The sequence below is a fragment of the Drosophila subpulchrella genome, chromosome 3L, assembly GCF_014743375.2.
Source record: "Drosophila subpulchrella strain 33 F10 #4 breed RU33 chromosome 3L, RU_Dsub_v1.1 Primary Assembly, whole genome shotgun sequence".
Lineage (NCBI taxonomy): Eukaryota > Metazoa > Arthropoda > Insecta > Diptera > Drosophilidae > Drosophila > Drosophila subpulchrella.
In genome coordinates this window covers 19,490,961-19,512,299 of record NC_050612.1, presented here as the reverse complement: position 1 = coordinate 19,512,299, position 21,339 = coordinate 19,490,961, and the positions used below count along the sequence as shown (strand labels likewise).

The following is a 21,339-nucleotide window of genomic DNA, read 5'->3' as shown; positions in this document are numbered from 1 at the left end:
TGGGTTTCCAGGGTGTGGACACAATTAGGTGTTCATAAAAAACGAGCGTTTTATTTCCCCAACTGAGGTTTTAAGTCGGTTTTGAGCAGGCTCCAAACCTGTCATATACTGCTTAGAATTACGGGGCGACTAAAATATTAATTATTTCACAAACACTCGGTGAGCTTTGTAAAAAACTTGATTTATTAAAAGCTTGTGGTAAGCAAGCAACAAGGTGACAAGTCAATTAAATTGGTATTATAAAGTGAGGCTTACTTAATATGGCTTAATCTTGCTAAGCAGTGTAAAGTACTTTGGTTTTGTGTGATCTGTTTTTAAGTGCTTTAAAGCAGTTCACCTTAATCTACCACTCTTTAAAAATTATATTATTCTGAAAATGTAAAAATAAATTATACTACATAAATATTCATTAAAAATATTCCTAATTGTAACATCAATCTTAAAATATTTTTCTTTGTATCTTAAATATCTTTTATTAAATTTTATAAAATTATATAACTATGGCTTTTATAGCCATTGTAGAAGTGTCTTAAAGTATGCAGCGAAACAAAAGGGCCTTTTTTTGAAAAGGGTTCATTTAAAATTCGTTCTGAAAATATTTTTTTGCATAAGAACCTTTTTTAAGAACCTCTGTAGGTGCCTTTAAAAGCCCTAGTGATTGCTTTAAAATTATGATTTAAACGATTAATTTCTTTGATACATTTTACGCACGTCTTCGGTAAATTATTTTTAATTTTTTCTTTTTTTTGGCACTTGGAAGATAGACAAGTTAATTCAGTGTTCGACTGCGCAGTCGCAGCCGAAGTCGCCGTCGCAGTTGGCGTTGCGTTGGTGGCGGTTCAGTGAATTTCGCTGACTGTATGTAGTTGCTTTTGTTGCTCCACTGCTCCAAAATGTGTAACAGCGACCACAACAACATTAACCAACGAACCAACAACCCAGCAATAACAATAATGATCGTTGGCTCGTGCAGAGTTCATAATGCACGCAACCTGCAAGACAGCCGGCTATTGTTTTTGGTCTTTCTTGAATATATGTATATCTCAGGTCCTAACTCTTTTCGCTGCCTGCACATTTATTGCTTAACGCTTTGATGCGTTGACGGTTCCCGCTTTTGGCCCAAGCCAACCCAACTTGTTCTTTCTGGCCATCATTTGCCCGGTTGCCCCCCCAATTTGACATATTGCACTTGGCTATCTCCTCACTTTGGCCCTCCTCCTCCTCTTTATCCTCCTCCTGCTTTGCTGCCTGTTCATTAAGCGAATCAGCGTAGCGAAGCATAACGCCAAATTAACATAAACAACTTCTTTTCGACTTCTACTATATCTGCACAGAACAAAATTTGTAATAGTAAAATTCTTCATTGAAACTGTTGATATGGCCGATTCCTCCCTGTACCTTAAGTTTTAAACTTTTGGCAACAGAGTACTATAAATAAATTAATTTGTTATCAATATTCTAGAATTTAATAATATCTGAGAATATAAAGGTACTGTAAACTATCCCATAAATGTTTGATACATATTCAAAACATTTTTAAATTTTTGTTTACGTTGGTAGTACGTTTTGTACACTTATTATTCATTCTTTGGTGTGGATAGTGACCATTACACTTCTGGGGTAACATATATATCCTTATTTGAACCTGATTTTAATTTGTATCGGAACATCTAAGTGAGGGATGGTCTCTAAAATTTTGTTGCAGACTCTGTAGGCTTTTAAAATGATTCGATAAATATGTATCCTAAAATATTATTACCAACCTGACCCAATTTTCGTTCTGTGTACGGCTTACCACTAACAATCGTACACATATGGCCAAGTGCTTCTTCCTCTGCGGCTCATCTTTGGGCTATTGTCAGGCTATGTGGCGGAATTAAAGACCCTTTACTATTTACTATTTACCATCCACTATTCTCCTACTGCCTCCATCGCACCGGCAAATTGCTTTTGGTACGCGTCTAATTGGAATACGAATACAAATTTCATTTGTTGCTAGTTTGTGGATTGTAGTTGGCAGTCGCTTGTTGTTTTTCTTTTCTTCGCTTCGGGGGTTTTCTTGTGACAGGTCACAGCTCTAGCTACCAATGATTTGTTTTCCCCTTTGCTGAAGCTTTCACATTAGAAAATGCTCTATTTGACATAAACATTTTATAAACTTGATATATATTTTAAGCCATTTTAAACCCAAATGTTATAGTATGCTCACCATAATCACCCCGACTTTGCATCTATTATGAATTTTGGTTGCGTGATTTAATATATGTGTTATAAATATTTATGGATGCAAGGAGAGCAGCCATGTTGTAACTTGAAGCCCCCGTAGTTATAGCACCCACATATTATTATTATGTTGCCATGTCTGCACTCGCAGTAAACAAGTTAAGGAAACGCCGGCACGCGCTATTTTCTAATTTATTAGAGAAAAATGTCCCGACCTTTGAGGAAGGATTACCGCACTGCGGACTTCGAGCAGCTGAGCAAGATGATCAAGGATCATCCGCTGATGAGGGCTCCTGAAACGGAGCAGCAGCAGCTGCAGAAGCTACGTACCCCAGAGTATCGTACAAAATGTGTGATGAGGGCTTCTCTGGATGATATTGCCTTGGGGGTGGGTTCCTAACTATCCACAAAATATATCTTAACTTATAACCTGTGCCCCCAGATCAATCTCTACAAGCTGCAGCTGGACAAACCCATGTCACCCACTTTGGAGGAACCGGATTACTTGAAGGAGCCTGCTCCCTCCGCCCGCTCCGCCCTCTCCGCTTGTCCCCCAGCCACGCCCTTTATCAAGGTGCTCCTCCGAAAGACACCCATTATGGTGCTATTCGAAAGACGCAGCATGACCGCCTTGGCGGACACGGAGGAGGGTCGTCTGGTGATGGAGGACAACCGGAAGTACGACGAGCTGCTCTCGGGAACGGACAAGACCAGAAGAACCGTGGATGCAGACACGCAAACCATGACGGCGCTTATGAAATCGAGACTAGTGAACACCGAACGGCTGACCACCGCCCAGATGGGTTCCTATGTCTCCAACTTTGAGATGTACGACACCTACACGGATCTAGAGAAGTCCACCACGAGTGTCCAGGTGCAGGGTGAGAAGAAGATGGAGATAACCACCTATCACGTGGGCGGAGTGGATCAATTTGTGGGGATCAACAGTCTTCCTGGGTTTCGACTCGCTCTCATGCTGACCATGCGCATCCTGGCCAGCAATGTGTTCGAGCCCCAGCAGAGAAGGTATAGGAATATGGCCCTGCCAGATCCTCTGGCCGAGGATGTGAAGTTCAAGTACCGATTGGGACTGTTGTGGAGACTGAGTCCACCCTCTTCCAATCGCAAGGTTCACCAGGCAGTGAGCGATGTGAGCTTTTGTCCCAGTAATGGCGACATAATGGCCGTGGCCTATGGGGTCTATAGCCATGGCAAGGTCAGCAAGTTGCCCAGATGCGGATGGGTCTATGTGTGGAACATCAAGAATCCGGTGAACCCGGAAAGGCGTTACAACTACCAGGTGCCCGTGGTCACCGTGGAGTTTTCACCCACCCAACCTCAACTATTGGCCATAGGACTCCATAATGGAGGTGTTGAGGTGAGGGACATCTCCAGTCAGGATCTCCCTCCACTAGCCATTTCGCAACGATCATCCTCGCCGCATTTTGAGCCAGTTACGGCTATCAAGTGGATTTATTTCGAGGGAGATGTGGGATCCAGGAATCCTCACATCACACCTTTTTTGGCCACCTCCCAAGCGGGAGCGGTTACTAAATACCGGCTAATTAACAGTCCCAATATGCTGGGATTCGAGCAGCAGCGTTTACAGCGGGCGGAGGGCGAGCTGGAGGGGATTCCCATCGAGCGACAGCCTCCTGCGGCTTCACTACTGGCCAACAGGCATCCGCAATGTCTGGAAATAGTCCTCGACCCCGTGCAGGCGGATATATACTATGTTCTCACCGACGAGGGAACCCTGTACAAGTGCTCCACCAACTACCCGCTGCAGCATCTGGAACTGAGACAGGTGCACGATGGACCCGCTGCCTGCATGGAGTTCTCTCCCTGGTCTCCAAGGCTGTACCTCACCTGCGGCAGTGATTGGTGAGGGTTACTGTGATTTCCATGGGCTTTTACTTAAGGTATCCTTTTCAGGTGCATTCGCATTTGGTTGGCTGGCATCCTGCTGCCCATTGTCACTCTCCAACATCACCTTTCTCCGGTTCACTGCGCCCGCTGGAGCCGCACTCACTCCACCATCCTGGTTTCCCTGAGTCGCAGCACAGTGGACATCTGGGATCTGCGCAACAGCACCATGAAGCCCGTGTCCTCCACCGTAATCGATGCGGATATCTTTTACACCACCTTCAAGTGAGACTGGACTTAGGATCCTTTTACTTGACTTGATCATTTGGATGTGCTTTTCAGGTTCACCCACTGCGGTCGTTCGCTGGCCGTGGGAAATGAGGCTGGCAACCTGCTGATGCTGTCCTTCGAGGACATGCCCTTCCCGCCGCACTTTCAGTACAAGCAGCTCAAAAGAGCCATCTTCAAGGCCCTGTCCATGCAGCCCGATCTCCGCAAGCAGGTGAAGAGCGTGGGGTATTTTGGCTATCCGGGGGGGAGAAAGCAAACCAGAGCTTGATGTGTATATTATAGAGATGGTAAATATTCGAAATACAAATGGAAATAAAATAAAGGAGTGCTGTTTCTTTTCCGGTTGAAGATATTTTGGTAGAATTTTTTAAGTTTATGCCTATGTTTTTGAAGACAACCACTGCTGTGTCACAACTGCTCACATGATATGGCCACAAAGCCACTCGAACATTAAAGCTCAGCTAGGCCGACACCTTGAGGCCTTTTTCCTATCGGAACTAACGCACACCCAACCATTTCTTATCACTCACCTGCATTTACAATGCAAAACACTGCCCGGGGTATAAGGTAGCCATCGGCACCTTGAGCATATGATAGCCACCAAGTTCAAGCCACCGACAGAGTTTGTGGTTTGCGATGACGACGTGGCTGGCTCACCCAGTTTTAGAGCACATTTAGTTGAGATATAGACGTTCGCCATGCCTCATCAACTGCGGCAGAACCTGCTGTTGCCCAATCCGCCCACGGTGGTCATGCACGATCCTCGCACCCACCTGAGGCACCTGCCCCCGGCCTACAGTCCCGCCCAGACTCCGCTCAGTCGGGAACGGGACTTCGCACCCCAGGTGCGCTATCACCTGGAGACGCCACGTAAGCCCAAGTTCCGACCCTGCAAGGTCATCTTCGTGGGCGATTGCTCGGTGGGCAAGACGGCCATTGTCAATCGGTTCGTATGGAATTACACAATTAATTAAATTTCATTTACTTACCCATTTTTCGACAGGTTTTGCTACGACAAATTCCAGTCGAATTACAAAGCCACCATTGGCGTGGACTTTGAGCTGGAGAATTTCAGTATTTTGGGTCACAACTACGGTCTAGAAATGTGGGTTCAGCTCTCTAAGAAATAGTTTCAATTAGGTTTGTAAATATGGTATATTTTCAGGTGGGACACGGCTGGCCAGGAGCGTTTTAAGTGCATAGCAGGAGCCTATTATCGCAATGCAAGTGGTATGACTTAGTTAACTTTTAATTTAACAGGGATAAATATGTATACCCCTTCAAATTACAGTGATAGTGGTTACCTATGATATGTCCAAGCGGGATTCCTTGGAATCGGCTAAAAAGTGGCTCAATAGCGCACTTAACTACAATACAAGCTCAAGACCCTTGGTCTTTTTAGTGGGCACAAAAGCAGATCTCTTGGTAAGTGTTATTTGTTCACAAAGAATTTAAATGGTAATTGTAATTTTTTTAGACAAAGGAGGAGTTTGTGCGAATGGAGCGATTGGCAGGCGTGGCAGCTGCCGAACTTCAGGCGGAATATTGGTCGGTTTCAGCGCGATCTGGTTTTAAGGTCACGGAATTCTTTCAAAGAATTGCTGGCCTAGCTTTTGAAGAAGCTGTTAGGCAGGACATTAAGTCAATTAAAAGTAAGCCACAAGAACAGGCAACTCAGTCATCAGTTAAATCGCAAACTTTTGGTAAGGATATTTAAAGCAATTTGTATAACTCTTGTCCAAAGTTTGTTTTTTCCAGATTTACGCAACTTTTTTAGTGGTCGCTTTTCTCCTCAAAAGAGTGGCTGTGCCTGCTAGCCTGGATGACTTACTGTTTTCTAAGTTTAAATTAAGTCGTTGATTAAAACATTTTAACATTACCCAATAAATTTAAATTTAAATTTTAAAATTCTTCACATTCTTTTGTACAGTGTTTATTTAAACTATAATTTTAAATTACATTTCAAAAAGTAACCGTTTTTAACTGTCAGCCAAAAGCGTTGCCATACATTTATCCAGCTGTGTTGCGTTCGCACAACGTCAAGATAACAACCCTGTCGCCCCTGTTAAGTGGCTAAGCAGTGCTGTTAAACCCAGCAACAGCGAGCTGTAAGGCGCGATATTGCAGCGATCTGGCCACCCTTCTGTCAAATCGGGCTTCCGCTTTTTGACAACTGCCCCTCAGTTTTCCTTTTCATTTCTTTTTCTCGTAGAAATGCCACCCAAAAAGCCAACCGAGAAATCCGGTAAGGGTTTTTCATTAAAAAATAGGCGAAAATAGCGTGAATTGATCAGCAAAAGCAAGGCGAAAGCAGGGACTACAAGTGGGAAACGAAAATTGTGCGGAATATCGCGATTTTAAGGAAGAAATGTGTTTAAACAGACGACCCATAGTTTCGCCACGTGCGGTGTGTCTGCGTGGGAATGCTTAAGTGTGTGTCTCAAATGGCAAATTCAACTGAAAGAGTGTTAAATTTAAAGCTAATCCCCGATTTAATTGAGGCTAGTCAAGTGGGAAAAGCGTCCCATTGCCTTGCTGATCGATCAGGCCTAACCTTACTTTGTGCGCGGAACATGTTTACTAATCTGGACTTGGACTCCCCGCTCCTCTTTTACAGCCAAGCCTGGCGACAAGAAGCCAGAGCAGAAGAAGGCTGCTGCGGCTCCCGCTGCCGGCAAGAAGGAGGCTGCTCCGGCTGCCGCCAAGCCAGCGGCCGCTGCTCCCAAGAAGGCTGCTGCTCCGGCGGCCAAGAAGCCCGCTTCTGCCGCTGCCAAGAAGCCAGCTGCCGCTGGTGCTGCTAAGAAGCCCACGGCCGTGAAGAAGACCGTGGCCACCAAGGCCAAGGGCAAGGATGCCAAGAAGAAGATCCTCGCCGGCAAGAAGCCCCAGTCTGTGCTGGCCAAGCTCTCCGCCAAGGCTCGTGCGGCCGCCAAGGCCAAGAAGGGTGTGAAGCCCGGCACCAAGCCCGCCAAGGGAACCGCCAAGGCCAAGGCTGTGGCTCTGCTGAACGCCAAGAAGGTCCAGAAGAAGGTATGGAGTTTGGTTACCGATTCCGTAGAGTCTCTGATTAACCTTTCTTTTTGCAATCCATCAGATCATCAAGGGCGCCTTCGGCACCCGCGCCCGCAAGATCCGCACCAACGTGCACTTCCGTCGGCCCACCACCCTGAAGCTGCCCAGGAGTCCCAAGTACCCCAGGAAGTCGGTGCCCACCAGGAACCGCATGGACGCCTACAACATCATCAAGTACCCTCTGACCACCGAGGCGGCCATGAAGAAGATCGAGGACAACAACACCCTGGTCTTCCTCACACACCTGCGCGCCAACAAGAACCACGTGCGTGCCGCAGTGCGCAAGCTCTACGACATCAAGGTGGCCAAGGTCAACGTGCTCATCCGCCCCGATGGCCAGAAGAAGGCCTATGTGCGCCTGGCGCGCGACTACGATGCCCTGGACATTGCCAACAAGATCGGCATCATATAAGCGGTGCAATCTGCGGTAAAGTGTGGAATGGTCATCGCGGTCTACATTTTACATGTAGAGTCTTTTCTATAAACAAATATTGCTAAGCTGACACGGTAGAGCGAGGATGAACGTTTCAAAGTTGTCTGGGTATAATAAAACCACTCAAAAACTACTTTTGGGTTTTCAATTTGGGCGGGCTTTATATCTTTTTCAGTTTTTGTCTTCCAGGATGGACACATGAGACCACATCATTAACTAAGGTGAGTTTGATGAGTGCTTTATATTCCCCTAGTTGATAACATTGTTTTATTTATTCGCAGGTTATATCTTCAAGCAACGGTTAGTTTAACTTGCTGATTGAAAAGGTAATTATTATTTTAGTTTATGAAAATAAAGTCGATGATGATATTTTGAGTAGGAATCTCATTGAAATAACCATGAAATCAAATTTAATCTCTCACTGATAAAAACATTTCAAACAACCCAGAAATGATTTTATATTCTTATCTAATCAATATCTTTTTGATTTATTTCAGTTGTTCCAAAGTGTATCGGGTTGTTGGCTTTCTTTTAAGGAGTGTATAAGTTGTAGAAACTGGTAGATTATAATTGTGCTTTCTCTGATGATATATCGAGTAGGAATCTCATTGAGCTTCAGTCATGCGTTGCTATGAAATCAATTTTAATCTCCAACTGATTAAATAATTTAATAAGAGAAAGCTACGTTTTAATATTTTGAACTAATGAAAAAATTTATTATATTTCAGTTGTTCCAAAGCTTATCTGGATCCTTGGATTACTTCTTCTAAGGTGTGTATTCATTTTAGTAATCCGAAAATTAAACCCTAGTTCGTTCTGATGATATTTTGAGTAGGAATCTCATTGAGCTTCAGTCATGCGTTGCTTTGAAATTAATTTTGTCTCCCACTGATCCTAAAACCCATAACTAATTTGTGTATATTTTTTAACCATAACTAATCGCCTGTTTGTTTTATTTTACAGAAGTGGCCCGAATAATGGATATGATATTAAAGTATGTTTAAGTGAATTGAAGAATAAAAGATTATTGCTCTTAAAAGAAAACATTTGTACTTTTTATTGCTGGCACTTTTAATATCTGCGAAATTGCTTCCTAAACTTGTCATAGTGGTAGTCATCTGTGGCCCGTTTGACTCCATTGGGATTGGTTTGATGCTGGGCCGACTTGTTGCCTTCCCTCTCCTCCCGTTTGCGTCTCCTTTGATCGCTGTTATCCTCGATATTGACTGGAAATGACAAACGTTAGTGAATCTACATAAATCAAGATACATTCCATAGACCCACATCGATTGTGCTGCATGAAGTTCACCGCCATATTGGTGGGCACAAACTGCGAGGGTCCGTCTTTCTTGTTTTTGGCATCCTGCAGCAGCTTTTGCTTGGCATCCTCGGTGGCCTCGATGTTGCGGATCTTGGCCACAATGCCCAGGTCCACCTCCGGAATACCATTAAGCATTTGATTGGACAGCATCTCCTCGGATCTGTGGGAGGACGACTGCCTGAGATGGTCGGGCAGGGCGTACAGAGCGGCGTCCTCGGGCGTCAGGTATTTGTTCACATCACCATCGTCCTCCGCTGCGGCTTCTGTGCCGCCTCCCTTGCGCTTCTGCAGCTCCTGCTCGATGTACTTCATCATCTCCTCGTCCTCATCCCGCTTATTCGTCTCCGCCGAGAACTGGGTGCCAATGCCCACGTCGTAGGCGTCGTCCGCCTCCTTCATCTTGCCGGATTTCAACTGCTGCATGTTGACCAGTCCGCCAGTCTTCACGTTAAAGGGATCCTTGATGGCCAGCTCCTCCTCGGGAGCGATCTTCTTGCCCAGCGCTAGTCCTACTAAGCTGACGCCATTGGGCCGCTGTCTCAGGCGCTGTCGCTCCTTGATCTCATCAAGGGTGAGTCTAAAAAGTAATGCACACTTTAATGGGCTTCAATTGTAATATTTTAAGCACTTACTGTTCCTCCTTTTCTTCTTCATCCGAATTCCTGCGTTGTCTCAGGTTTTTTCGTCCTGTCTTCTTGAAGAAAACCTTCGAGGGTGCTTCAGATTTGGGTTCCTCTGCATCACTCATGTTTATAGCTTAGTAATAGATTAAAATTTTCTTATTAAATGAAAGTAAATATATTTGTTTACGTTTGGCTAGCCTAGCAGTATGACCGTTGCTGGAGTTTTATAAAAAACCACAAATGACAAAGCAGAGACACCCACCATGCATAGCGGATACACACTCCCAAAATAGCGTGACCGTTTAACATAATTCCGGTATATTATATTTAGTTCAGTATATTTCTTCGAGCCGTGCGGTATAATCGGTATAACAATTCAGTGGTCACATTCAGGCGGCATTCTTTTGCATATTTCGCATTTTTTGGCAAAAAAGTGGTCGAAACTAGGGAAATACACTGAATAAATCCCCAGCGCAGCGCTGCAGGATCGAAAACACAGGTGAGGAACCACGCAAAGCCACCACCAATCTAGTTGTGCACGCACTGCAACTGAAATCGATTTTTCCTTTGCGAATCGCAGCGTTGGTGGAGAGCATTCAGTGGCCGCCGGGAGTCATTGATGGTTTAAGGGAGACCACGCAGGACATCAATCAGCATGTACAACGGCATTGGACTGACCACGCCCCGTGGCTCCGGCACAAACGGACACGTGCAGCGGAATTGGGCGTGTGTGCGGCCCGGAAAGAAGGACAAGGACTACCGCGCCGAGGACGACATCAAGAAGCTGGACGCCCAGCTGAACAGGCCGCCCAACAAGGAGATCCTGGACCACGACCGCAAGCGCAAGATCGAAGTCAAGTGCCTGGAATTCGAGGAGATTCTCGAGAAGCAGGGGTGAGCGAAATGCAAGATGGGGTGCGAATATGGCCAGTTACATGGCAATGTGTAATGGCAATCCGCGGATTATATAACGCCGGTTCGCGTCTGTTGCTTACTCCTCTGTTTATGTTTACATTGGCGCCTGGTAGCTACTCTTTCCTGCAAGAGAGCGGACGCACACGCGCCGAAATGAGCGTAGAACAACCCCCATCCCGGTGGCGAGCCACCCCCGAGCGGGCAGGCCGAGGGCGACCTCCACCCCCTTGGTGCGTCACATGTGAGCACTCTTCCGGTGGCCCGGACTCTCGGCTGGTGGTGAAAAAAGTGCATTTCAGTTGTAGAGATTATTTTGAGTGGAAGACATCCGCATGTCCGGGCAGGCGGACAAAAAATCCGAGCACCACCTAGCTAAATTCACTGTCTAGATAGTTGTAAACCGCCCAATTTAGGCCTTATTAAACTAATTAAGCTAGTCTAAAAGGTACATTTAAGGACGCTTAAAGTTTAAACCCTTGCAAAATATCTTATCTATCCTATATTCCTACTTCACAGACGCACACCGGAGGATATCAAGACGCAGGTGGACTCCTTTCGCCAGAAGTTGATGGGACAGGGCAAAACAGATCTGTCAAAGGATGAATTTGGACGCGTAGCGTAAGTAAAACCCTTTTTCGAAAGGCTTATGTAATTTAGAATAAAACGTGCGCCCAGTGGACAAATCAATAAACGGTTAAACAAAACGAAGGCCTGGCAAAATCTCGGCCAGCACACGACAGCTGTAAACCACGTACAAGGGGACACATGCGCCGCCGCAGCGCCCAGTTTGCAACCCCATTTTGGATTCGGGGGCCAATCACAATCGACCAGTAGTAGAGAAAAAGCTGCTGCAAAGATTTTCCGGGATGCGCTCTGCTTTCAGTCACTTCAAGTCTTCCAAAGCCACAGCAAGTTGGCCAACACGCTCAGGAATCGTTACATAGAAACTCTATATATATATATTTGTACATACAAAATAGAAGCAATTAACGCCTGTTAAAAAGAACGACTAAGTGTCCTTGGCGAGGACAGTGATAGGCAGGCGATGAAGTTGGCGGAGAGGTGCCGCCGCAAGGGAACCGGAAAGAAAAGCCCGATAAGCGCTGGAAAATCGCTGGAAAAATCAATAACCGTCCCGTTGGGAGCCAGGCATCAAATTCAGCCATAAGCCTACTAATCAAAAGGGAAAACCAAAATAAAAATCGTGATCCCAATGAACGGGAGGGAGTGCTCGGCACCCAGGCAGCCCTTCAAGTGTGCCAGAGGAGGAGAGGCAACCCAAATGCACCCGCTGAAGGGAACCCCAGTGCCGGTGGTGGTGGTGGAAGTGGATGTGGTGACTGACAGCCCTTGGTCTTGGTCCACCCCTAAATCAGCATTGCAACCCGCTGCCGAGCCGTGGATTAAGGGCTCATTTCGTCGTCGTCGTGTCTACTATTCTAGTGGTTGTTGTTGCAAGTGCTAGAAGTGGAGCCCCATTGAAATGGTATCATGGCCGGCCGAGGCAATACTTGATACCTAAGCCGAACGAATGCAACAAATCACTAAATAAGTCTTCCAATCCTAGTCAGTAATTAATTAGTCTAAGTCGCGAAGTGAAGAAGGCAAGTGCGCGAAGTTGCGGCAATCGGAGTTAATCAAATAATAATAGAAGTTCTAGTCCAATGTCTCCTAAAAACATCCAACGTCTTCCAGAAGGATAAGAATACACAAAATTATTAAAAAGTCTTGGGTTTCGCATAATGTAGCCCAAAGTGAAATCAAATAAATGCTAATCCATCGTCTTCCAATCGTAATCGATGAAATTATAGCAGAATATCTTATAAACAAACTATTTTTGTAATTATATAAAGCATAAATCCACTGTCTTCTAATTACATGGGTTAAAACATTTATTTACACTTACAAAATATAAAATCTATAAAATCGCGAATCGAAGATACCGAAAAAGCTAAATTACCAAACTTATTTATAATTGAAATCCACTGTCTTCCGAAAAAATGGATATATAAAGTGTAAATGTATTTTTGTATTATAAAGAAATTCTATTAAAACCCGCGAGTTAAATATAACTATTAAAAATGCCTATATAAACGGATTAATAAATAAATAATAACATTTAAAAGATCCACTGTCTTCCACGTACATGGATTTATATATAATAAAGAAAATCAAAATTAAGAACTATTTATAAAGAAGATTCAGGCCCCTCGAACATCTTACAAAAAAACAAATATTTAAGTGAATAACTTAAGAACAATAAAAACCACAATGCTTTCCTCGGAGATCTACAGTAACACCACAACATCCACGGCTATGGCGGCAGTGGGAGTCACGGCAACTGCCTCTGTGGCCACTGCATCCACGACCACAACAACGATGGCGGCCACCACAGTGCAGGTGGTGAAACCGAAGAAACGCCGAAAGCGACGCAAACGCGCAGGTCACGCAATCGCCACCACCACCGCCACCGAAAAGAGCACGACCAACCCCGGCAGCAAGCCGAGCAGTCCCAGTCCCCGTCCCCAAACCGGGGAAAGCCTCTCCTCCATTCCTGCTGCCTCCGCAAACGGGGGCAGGAAGAGCAAGGCACCATACTTCCAGCACGACAACCGGGAGTACCTGGCCAAGTACGAGAGCTTCCGTTTGACCGCCCACACGTGGAACTACGCGGCGGTGGCCAGGAAGTTCAAGCCCTTGCGGCCGGCGTTGGCAAGCGGCGCCAACAAGACCAGGCGACCAGCAGTCTCCAAGAGGTCGCATTCGGATTGCGCTTGCGCCTGCCAGCTGAAAGACCCGGAGCCGGCACTCGAGCCGGGTCACCGAACAGCTGAGCACTCCATCCAGAGGGAACTGCCTGCGTCACAGGCCAAAATCAATATCGATGGTAGCGTGCTGCTCGAGCTACTCAAGTATTCCTCGAGCAGCCTGCTGGAGACACTGCTGGGAGCCGGCAGTGCGATGGCCTCAAGGTAGCCACACAGTCAAACAAAACCCAATTTGTATATTTTTAAGCCCTTGCTTTGGAGTATATCGACTCTATAAAACTTATAATGATAGATCTTAATCTTTTTCATTTTTATTATCTGAGTTGGCCATGCAATATATTTTTGACAAAGTGAACAATTTTAATAGTTTGACATAACTATCTTCATCTTTCAACCCTTATTAATAAGGTACATAAAATTTCTGCTTGCAGCGCTCGCGACACCCATCAAATAGCCGAGGCTCAGCAGCAGAAGAACGCAAAGCTGCGCGAGGCCTTTAACATAACCGAGTACTTTGTGGAGGGCAGCAGCTTCGACAGCGATCGCAAGGCGAAGGAGGACCTGGCCAAAAGCGTGGCTCTGCAAAAGGAACTGGACGCCCAGCGCGAAAGCCTCGCGGCGGCGGCAGCTGCCGCAGCAGCAGGCAAGGACAAGGAGACCGGGAAGCGCTATGCCCTAGTGCGCACTCCCTCCCGCGAACGGGAGCGGGAGCGCGATCGCGATGGAGGCGATGCAGTGGCTAGCGGGGATGAGCGCGAGCATGTCTCCAAGTCGGACAAGAAGAAGCGCAAGAAGCGCGCCAGAGAGAGGTGCGTTAAAAAGATTTAACCAGTTTCCTAGTTATTGTACTAACTTAAATGTCTGTTCTTCCAGTTCGGCCAGTCCTGAGCGCAAGAAGGACAAGAAGAAAAAGTCGAAGAAGCACAAGAAAGAGAGGTAAGAGTCCTGGCCGGAATCCAAAACAGCAATCCCTCGACAACCGTAGCTCTGTGTTTGTTTCCTTTGCTCTTTGTTTGGACTCTACAGTCATGATTTTTGGTTTCTTCCTTATCGTACATAGTAAACTGTAAACACGTGCGCTTAGAGCGCGAAAAAACCAATGATACTATGTAACTATCAATCAACTGCTTAATACATTTTGTTTTTCGTCTCTACTCCTTCTTTTACATTGCATTTGAAACCACAAAAGGGACTCATATGAGAAAGAAAGTAAAAAGAAGCGAAAAGCCACGTACAAATGACTCACACTTAGTTTTACCCGAGCTAACACTATCCTACAAACCAATATAAGAACCAATCCAATCAAGTGAAATGTTTCAAATGCCTTTCTGCAATATATATACTTTCGATATCCTAACACTTGCCAAGACAATCTTTTATTTGAATCCGTGTGCAGCGAGAGTGAGTAGAGTGATCAGGGATCTAAGTACGTATGGGTTCTCCACTAGCCAACACTTCACACACACAAAACACTCCAAACATAACCCAATCCAAACCAAACAAAGCCTAAACTAACCATAACTGATCACAGATATTTCCCCCACAATTCGCCCATTCACATTTCCCCAAACTCTGCCCGGCGGTAAGTAATAATTCGATTCTACAATCTATAAAACCATAGAAACTGCATTGCCAACTAAAAATACAAAACCAAATACCAGTAAAGATCTACTAGAAAATAAAATACAAAAAACGATAAAGTTAAGAGGTCTCTCTGTGTGTTGCAAAAATTTAAAGCGAATTACTTTCTCATCTTTCTTTCTATTGTTATGATTACCTTCTATAATGTTAAGACAAAGCAATTTGCGCAGTTTTCGATGAAGGTAAAGCACTGAACCACAAGTAAACCTATTTATACATTGCTGCTAACCAGTATTTTGGAGCTCTAGGGCTACCGAAAGCGCCTTGTTCAATCTGTGTGTCGTAGCAAGCACCTAAAGACACTTTTGAATAGCTGACAAATGAGCGTACATTGTGGATTCACTAATTCTTAATGTGATCTAACCTTCTACTTGCAGTAAGTCGAAGAAGAAAAAGTCGCGTAAGCGCAAGCACAGCGAGAGTGGCCGTGATACCGACAAGGACAGCGATGAGGAGGACGACAGCAGCGAGGAGGATCGGCGCGAGTCGAAGAGTGCCCGCAAGAAAGCCAAGAAGGACAAGGTATGCAAGGGCTAGGGCCCCGAGGCTGTCGAACTTAAGCTAACGATACGTGGAGAAAGGTGCGCGGAGAGAAAGCAAATGGCCGGAGACGAGGTGCATGATTCTTTGGCCAAATCCCTTAAGGCCATGTATGAGATTGAACTAACCGAACTCTCCAGTAATGAGTCCAGCTCTGACGCTCTTTCTCCAAGACTCCCACCCGCAAATATTGTAACATATATGCATATTTCTATTCCTTTATTGTACGACTCATCCTTTGAATAACAACCAACTAATTATTACGTCTGACCAAAAAATCCGAATGGAAGTACTGCCTTTCTCTCTATATATATTTACATATGATATTATTACCTGTATATGATGATAACTCGTTTGACTTTTCGTTTCGTTGTTTCAATTGTTCACCAAATATTAAACATACGCCATTTCTTCTCTTGCTTATTTACTTCTTTTTCCACCAAATGAAACATTCAAAATAACGATTGACAAAATAACCGATTACTGAACTATAATCCTGCATATAAACCGTTCTCTACCTTATAAATACTAAAGCATACAACTTTATTAGTAAACAAAAAAAATTACCAAAAATCACCCACAAATATTGTAAAAGGTAAAAATGCTTCAAACGCATTCTAGTATAAACTTATGATTTCTCTCTCAACTATTTACTTTATTTCATTTCAATAGATGCTTAGAAGAAATTCATTGTTACAAAGGGGCTATCCATATTTAATCCTTTTGTTTACCATTAATATAAGTTCCTACTGTGGATGGCCTCTCGATCTCTTATGGTTTCCAGCATTTTCGAAATTATTCAAAAATATTTTCAGTTACACGTAGATTGTTTTTCAAACAAAAATCAATCCAGTAATTTAAGTAAATTGAAGAAACGAAAAGAAATTTATATTTTGTTTATAAAAAACCCTTGGCGCTTCATTGATATAGGATAGCTTTCAATGGCTCTCTTGTAGTTTTGTAAGTACTTTCATTTGACTGTTTTCTTTAATAAGCTACCAATAAACAACCATGTGATACCTAGTGCGAAGTGATAGCCGATCAAAACTCTTGTACAAACACAGAAAAAAAACAAAACTGTTTCCAGTCCTAGAGAGAATGCTTGCGAAAGTCAAATGCTGCAAAATTTTAAGCACCAAACTCGAACTTCATAAGTCTATCATGCCATAAAGAATTAACTATGTTTGACATTACTGCTAACGGTTAGACTCTTAGCAAGAGCGCCTAGCATCCTAGTCGGTCCACTTACACTCCACAATCTTTTATTATGCAGAAAAAACGCGACAAAAAGCTGAAAAAGAAGTCACGCGCCCGTGCCAGCTCCACGGATTCGGAGCGCTCAAAGTAAGTAAACATTTTGGGCAGTTCAAGGATGATAATTTAAATGTGTATAATTTCAGCTCTCCATCACGGAAGGAGAACAAGTCGGACAAGTCGCGTGGGATTAAGGCTTCCAAGTCCGATGAGAAGACTTCGCAGCAGGATAAGGCGACAACGCGCAGCCGTTCTCGAGAGCGTCGCAAGGATACAAAAGCCAGGCCGCAGGAATCCTCTATAGACAGCCGACGACAAAAGTCGAGGGAACGGTCTGCGGTTACCCCACCACGTAAGGAGCCGGAAAGGCTGCGAGAGCGCTCAAAGGACAGGCAAAGGTCCAAGGAAAGACAGCGATCGAGGGAAAGACTGCGTTCTAAGGAAAGACAGCGGTCTAAGGAAAGACAGCGATCCAAGGAGAGACAGAGGTCCAAGGAAAGACAGCGATCCAAGGAAAGACAGCGGTCTAAGTCCAAGGAAGGACAGAGATCCAAGGATAGACAGCGTTCCAAGTCCAAGGAACGACAGAGATCCAAGGAAAGACAGAGATCCAAGGATAGACACCGATCCAAGGAAAGACAGCGATCCAAGGAGCGACAAAGATCCACGGAAAGGCGCAGGTCCAAGGATAAAAAACAATCGGTGGACAAAAGGCGAGACAGGTCCAAGGATCGATCAAAGGAAGAGCAGAGGTCCAACGAGGGGCAACGATCAAAGGAGAGACAACGATCAAAAGAAAGGCAGCTGTCCAAGGATAGGCAAGGATTAAAGGAAAGGCAACGCTCCAAGGAAAGGCAACACTCCAAAGAAAGGCAACGGTCCAAGGAGAGGCAACGATCAAGGGAACGTCAACGCTCCAAGGAACGGCAGCGCTCCAAGGACAGGCAACGCTCCAAGGAACGGCAGCGCTCCAAGGATCGCCCAGCCAAGGAATCCCGGCCCACAAACTCGCCCAAGGAGCGAAGCCCCAAAAAGAAGGATGACCGCCGTCAACGATCGCCATCCAATGCGAGCAGAAAGCGAACCGATGACACCAAGTTAAGCCGCAATTCCCGATCCCAATCGCCAGCCCATTCCCCAGAGGCGCCGCCCAAGAAGACGGTTCCGACGCCAGCCTTCAATCCCTTCAAGGCCGCCGAAGACACAGTAAACGATATTCTGGGCACAAAGTCGGTGATGGTGGCCCTGGAGCAGACCAAGCGACAGAGGGCGGCATCCAGCTCTAGCTCGGATTCCGATAGTTCTAGTAGTAGTTCGTCTGTCTCCCGGACACCATCGCCCAAGCCCACTCCCAAAAAAATAAAAAAGAGGAGTAGGACACCAGAGCCGAAAGAGGTAAAGAAGGAAGCTAGTCCCAAGAAAGAGCGCCGCAGGAGTGTGAAGCGGGAGCGTTCGAACTCCCCGCAGGTAGTCAAGACAAAAAACAAGCTGGTCGAACCGAGTCCCAAACCAGCGAGGCGTCGTTCCCGCTCAAGTTCCTCGGAGTTGCGATACTCGCCTGCCGAACGGCATCCGGAGCGCTACCAGGACATAATCCAGGACAAGAAGCGCCCGTCCAAGGCTAGGGAAGCCCCCGCCACGAAACCTGCTCCAGTGGTCCGGCTAAGGGCACAAAGCGACGACGGGAGCGATGCCGAAACAGGAGTGGATGGCACCGCTTTGGAGGAATTCCAGCAGAGTAGGCGGGAGCGCGAGGAGCAGCAGGAACTTCGCATGCTGGAGCAGCTTAAGTCGGGGATTGCGGCCAAGGCAAAGCAGAAGATCAGGATCATGGAAAAGGACCCGGCCAAAGAGGGCAGCGAAGTAAGTGGCAGCGACCTGGTGACGGCTACTAAACGTAACTCGCTAAGCGAATTCCTTGTTGCTAACAATGTGACCGCTTTGATTAACCCACTGACAACGACCACGCCCCCGCCGTGCTTGGCGGTGATCCTGCCGCTGGAGCAGCGCAAGGAGTCGCCGGTGCCGCTGCGGGATCCGGAACAGGAGCTGTCCGTGTCTGTGGAGGAGCCGCTCAACAAGAAAAGGGACGCCAGCACACCGCCCATTTGCAAGACGCCCCACGTGGCGGCGAATGGCGAGGCCAAGAGTCCGACAGTGGGTCACAAGATCCACATGCACCACAGGCCGCCTCCACAGCACCTGCATCACCCGCCGCAGCAGCAGCAACATCCGCAGCATCCGCCGGGGAAGCGCATCTTCCACAACCGCACTCTGAACAATAACCCTAACAGTAGACATAGTACTAACAACCCTCATGCATGTGGTGGTGGCGGGGTCCCTCATTCGAATCCCAACAGTAGCACTAGCAGCGGTAACAGCGGCAGCAATCCGGGGATGCTGCCCTTCCTGGCCGGCACGCCGGGCACCTACAACCGAACCACCAATCGCCTCAACCACGGCCCCCTGCTGACCGCCACCCACTACAACATCTGCAAGAACCATCAGCACAGTCTGCAGCAGCAGCAGGCCCATCACCTGGCTCGTGGCCTGGTCTACAACTCGGCTCTCTTCGGGCACGGACCCCGGCATCCGGGACTCCTGTCCCTGACGGGAGCTGGCGTGGGCGTGGGTGGGCAAGGTGCTCCGCTGCTGGGTCATCCGCCGCTTGTCCGGGGTGGTGGCGGTCCCATTAGCTTCAATGCGGCGGCAGCGGCTGCGGCCGTGGCTGCCAATAGTATTAGCTACCATCATCATCACCATCAGCACCAACAGAAACCGAAAATCGTTATAAAACCCTTCAAAATTCACGATCCACAGCCCCTAGTCGCGGCGCTCGCGGACAGTTCGCTGGTGGACGCCATCGTCTCCAAGGTATCCACGGCCACCGTGGCGGCGGCAGCGGCGGCGGAGAGTGCGGCTCGCAGGAGCAGGAGTCGAGAGCGTAGGAGCCGGAGTCGCAGCAAGCGGCGCACGAGCGGAAGCCATCATCGACATCACTCCAGCAGTCGCTCCAGATCGTAAGTATTAACTATAAGCTGCCAGTGAAGTTATACAAAAACTGATTATCCAATCTCCACTCCCAGGCGGTACAGCTCATCCAGCAGTCGGAGTGGATCACGCAGTTCCAGGTCCCGCTCCGGGTCGCACTCCTCCCGCTCCAGCTGCTCCTCGCACAGCAGCTCGGGCAGCTCCTCCTCCGGCAGCGGCTCCGCATCATCACAGTCCGGCTCCCGGTCACCCTCCATCCCCAGGCGTCGCGGCTCGCCCAGCTTTCTGGACAGACGTCGCATAACGAGGTAGCTAGATGGGATTCCTGCTCTGCCTTGGTTAATTTATCTTCTTTTTTGAATATTAATCCTTTATTTCATGTTTTATTTTCTTGATTTCGTAGTCGCCGATCGCCGCGCAACAAAAGACGCTAGTTGGTTCCTATTATCCATTATCCGCTTGAGTTGCATTGATTACAGACTTTATTTATACAACACGTAACTCCTGATTTTGTCTAAATGATTTTTAATTTCTTTCAGCCGACTCAGGAACTACTTATAATTTGACATTTTTTAACAATCCACCAATTTCTAATATATTTTTGTAGCTATCCGATTATGTGTCATCCTTATTTCTCGTAATTTAGCCAAGCCGAAAAATAAACTTTGTCACCTTTACCGATTTATATGGTTTTATAGGATTTCCTTTGTTTGATTTTTAGCCAAATCTTTTGTGTTCCTTACGATTTTCAGTTTGGTGAGTTATTCGTTTAATTGTTTTGGTTATTAAGCCAAGGACAAAAGTCGTTTATTAATACAGATTGATTTTACTTGCAGTGCTCGCAAGCGACCGATTCCGTATCACCACAAAGGCACCGGGGAGGGGGAGGCGGCCGAGGAGGCCTCCAGTTGCTGCTCCAGTTGCTTCAGCCGCACCAGCAGTCCCGCCACGCCCCTCCTCACGCCCCTGCGCAACAGCCGGAGTCCCTCGATGGCCGCCTTCTGAGTGTTAACCGCGTCGCTGCGCAAGATGTGCGGCGATTCCTGAGGAGGGGACATGGATCACTCGAACACTCTCATCAGCCCTAGTCACCTAGTCATCAATCCTAGTCAGACCCTCCTAGTCCCTAAGATACATACATAGTTGTTATGCGCATTTAACTTGTTTTACACTGCATTCCGTAGCCCTAAGTTAGTCATCATCTGCCCATGAATTTACTAGCGAAATTATACTGTAGCCCCGATATTAAGCCAATAATACTCGTTCGTAAGCCTTTGCTCGATTATTTGCTAGTTATAAGCTGCGTTTTAATATAAATAAATTATTTGTTGCATCTCTAAAATGTGTTTTTTTTAATTTGGTAAATCAGCATTTATTCCGACGAACACCAGGCACTCAGAA

At 46.3% G+C, this 21,339-nt stretch overlaps 5 protein-coding genes and 3 non-coding genes across 16 annotated transcripts; 7 read left to right on the top strand and 1 right to left on the bottom strand.

Annotated features, from left to right (window-relative positions):
• The first annotated feature begins 2,375 nt into the window (after positions 1 to 2,375).
• On the top strand, positions 2,376 to 4,648 carry LOC119553893 (dynein intermediate chain 4, axonemal). Its single transcript, XM_037864560.1, has 4 exons — positions 2,376 to 2,611; positions 2,666 to 4,107; positions 4,159 to 4,374; positions 4,432 to 4,648. The coding sequence occupies exons 1-4, from the start codon at positions 2,429 to 2,431 to the stop codon at positions 4,646 to 4,648; spliced, it is 2,058 nt and encodes a 685-aa protein (XP_037720488.1). The 5' UTR covers positions 2,376 to 2,428.
• A 420-nt stretch (positions 4,649 to 5,068) lies between these two features.
• On the top strand, positions 5,069 to 6,288 carry LOC119554104 (ras-related protein Rab-34). Its single transcript, XM_037864854.1, has 6 exons — positions 5,069 to 5,326; positions 5,384 to 5,485; positions 5,546 to 5,610; positions 5,672 to 5,805; positions 5,858 to 6,083; positions 6,139 to 6,288. Exons 1-6 carry the CDS (start codon positions 5,079 to 5,081, stop codon positions 6,195 to 6,197), a joined length of 834 nt encoding a protein of 277 aa, XP_037720782.1. The 5' UTR covers positions 5,069 to 5,078; the 3' UTR covers positions 6,198 to 6,288.
• A 212-nt stretch (positions 6,289 to 6,500) lies between these two features.
• LOC119554171 (60S ribosomal protein L23a) lies at positions 6,501 to 8,018 on the top strand. Its single transcript, XM_037864961.1, has 3 exons — positions 6,501 to 6,625; positions 6,998 to 7,410; positions 7,475 to 8,018. Exons 1-3 carry the CDS (start codon positions 6,595 to 6,597, stop codon positions 7,862 to 7,864), a joined length of 834 nt encoding a protein of 277 aa, XP_037720889.1. The 5' UTR covers positions 6,501 to 6,594; the 3' UTR covers positions 7,865 to 8,018.
• A 220-nt stretch (positions 8,019 to 8,238) lies between these two features.
• Positions 8,239 to 8,320, top strand: LOC119555734. Its single transcript, XR_005219925.1, has one exon. It is a non-coding gene; the product is annotated as a small nucleolar RNA Me28S-Am2634 (small nucleolar RNA).
• Positions 8,321 to 8,453: 133 nt separating this feature from the next.
• Positions 8,454 to 8,553, top strand: LOC119555732. Its single transcript, XR_005219923.1, has one exon. It is a non-coding gene; the product is annotated as a small nucleolar RNA Me28S-Am2634 (small nucleolar RNA).
• Positions 8,554 to 8,690: 137 nt separating this feature from the next.
• Positions 8,691 to 8,784, top strand: LOC119555733. Its single transcript, XR_005219924.1, has one exon. It is a non-coding gene; the product is annotated as a small nucleolar RNA Me28S-Am2634 (small nucleolar RNA).
• A 132-nt stretch (positions 8,785 to 8,916) lies between these two features.
• On the bottom strand, positions 8,917 to 10,041 carry LOC119554170 (telomere length and silencing protein 1 homolog). The gene is made up of 3 exons (XM_037864960.1): positions 9,839 to 10,041; positions 9,170 to 9,783; positions 8,917 to 9,111 (listed from the first exon to the last, which is right to left on the bottom strand). Exons 1-3 carry the CDS (start codon positions 9,952 to 9,954, stop codon positions 8,957 to 8,959), a joined length of 885 nt encoding a protein of 294 aa, XP_037720888.1. The 5' UTR covers positions 9,955 to 10,041; the 3' UTR covers positions 8,917 to 8,956.
• A 150-nt stretch (positions 10,042 to 10,191) lies between these two features.
• On the top strand, positions 10,192 to 21,280 carry LOC119555647 (serine/arginine repetitive matrix protein 2). Of its 9 annotated transcripts, none has more exons than XM_037867202.1 (11): positions 10,192 to 10,328; positions 10,410 to 10,723; positions 11,261 to 11,362; positions 13,944 to 14,321; positions 14,386 to 14,448; positions 15,531 to 15,675; positions 16,967 to 17,037; positions 17,094 to 18,810; positions 19,768 to 19,967; positions 20,034 to 20,246; positions 20,775 to 21,280. In XM_037867202.1, the coding sequence occupies exons 2-11, from the start codon at positions 10,485 to 10,487 to the stop codon at positions 20,941 to 20,943; spliced, it is 3,297 nt and encodes a 1,098-aa protein (XP_037723130.1). In that variant the 5' UTR covers positions 10,192 to 10,328; positions 10,410 to 10,484; the 3' UTR covers positions 20,944 to 21,280. The 9 variants fall into 9 exon arrangements, with proteins under 9 accessions (XP_037723130.1, XP_037723127.1, XP_037723133.1 ...); XM_037867199.1 differs by adding an exon at positions 16,624 to 16,653 and having other exon boundaries at positions 17,094 to 19,967; XM_037867205.1 differs by adding an exon at positions 13,039 to 13,716 and having other exon boundaries at positions 17,094 to 19,967.
• The last annotated feature ends 59 nt before the right edge of the window (positions 21,281 to 21,339 follow it).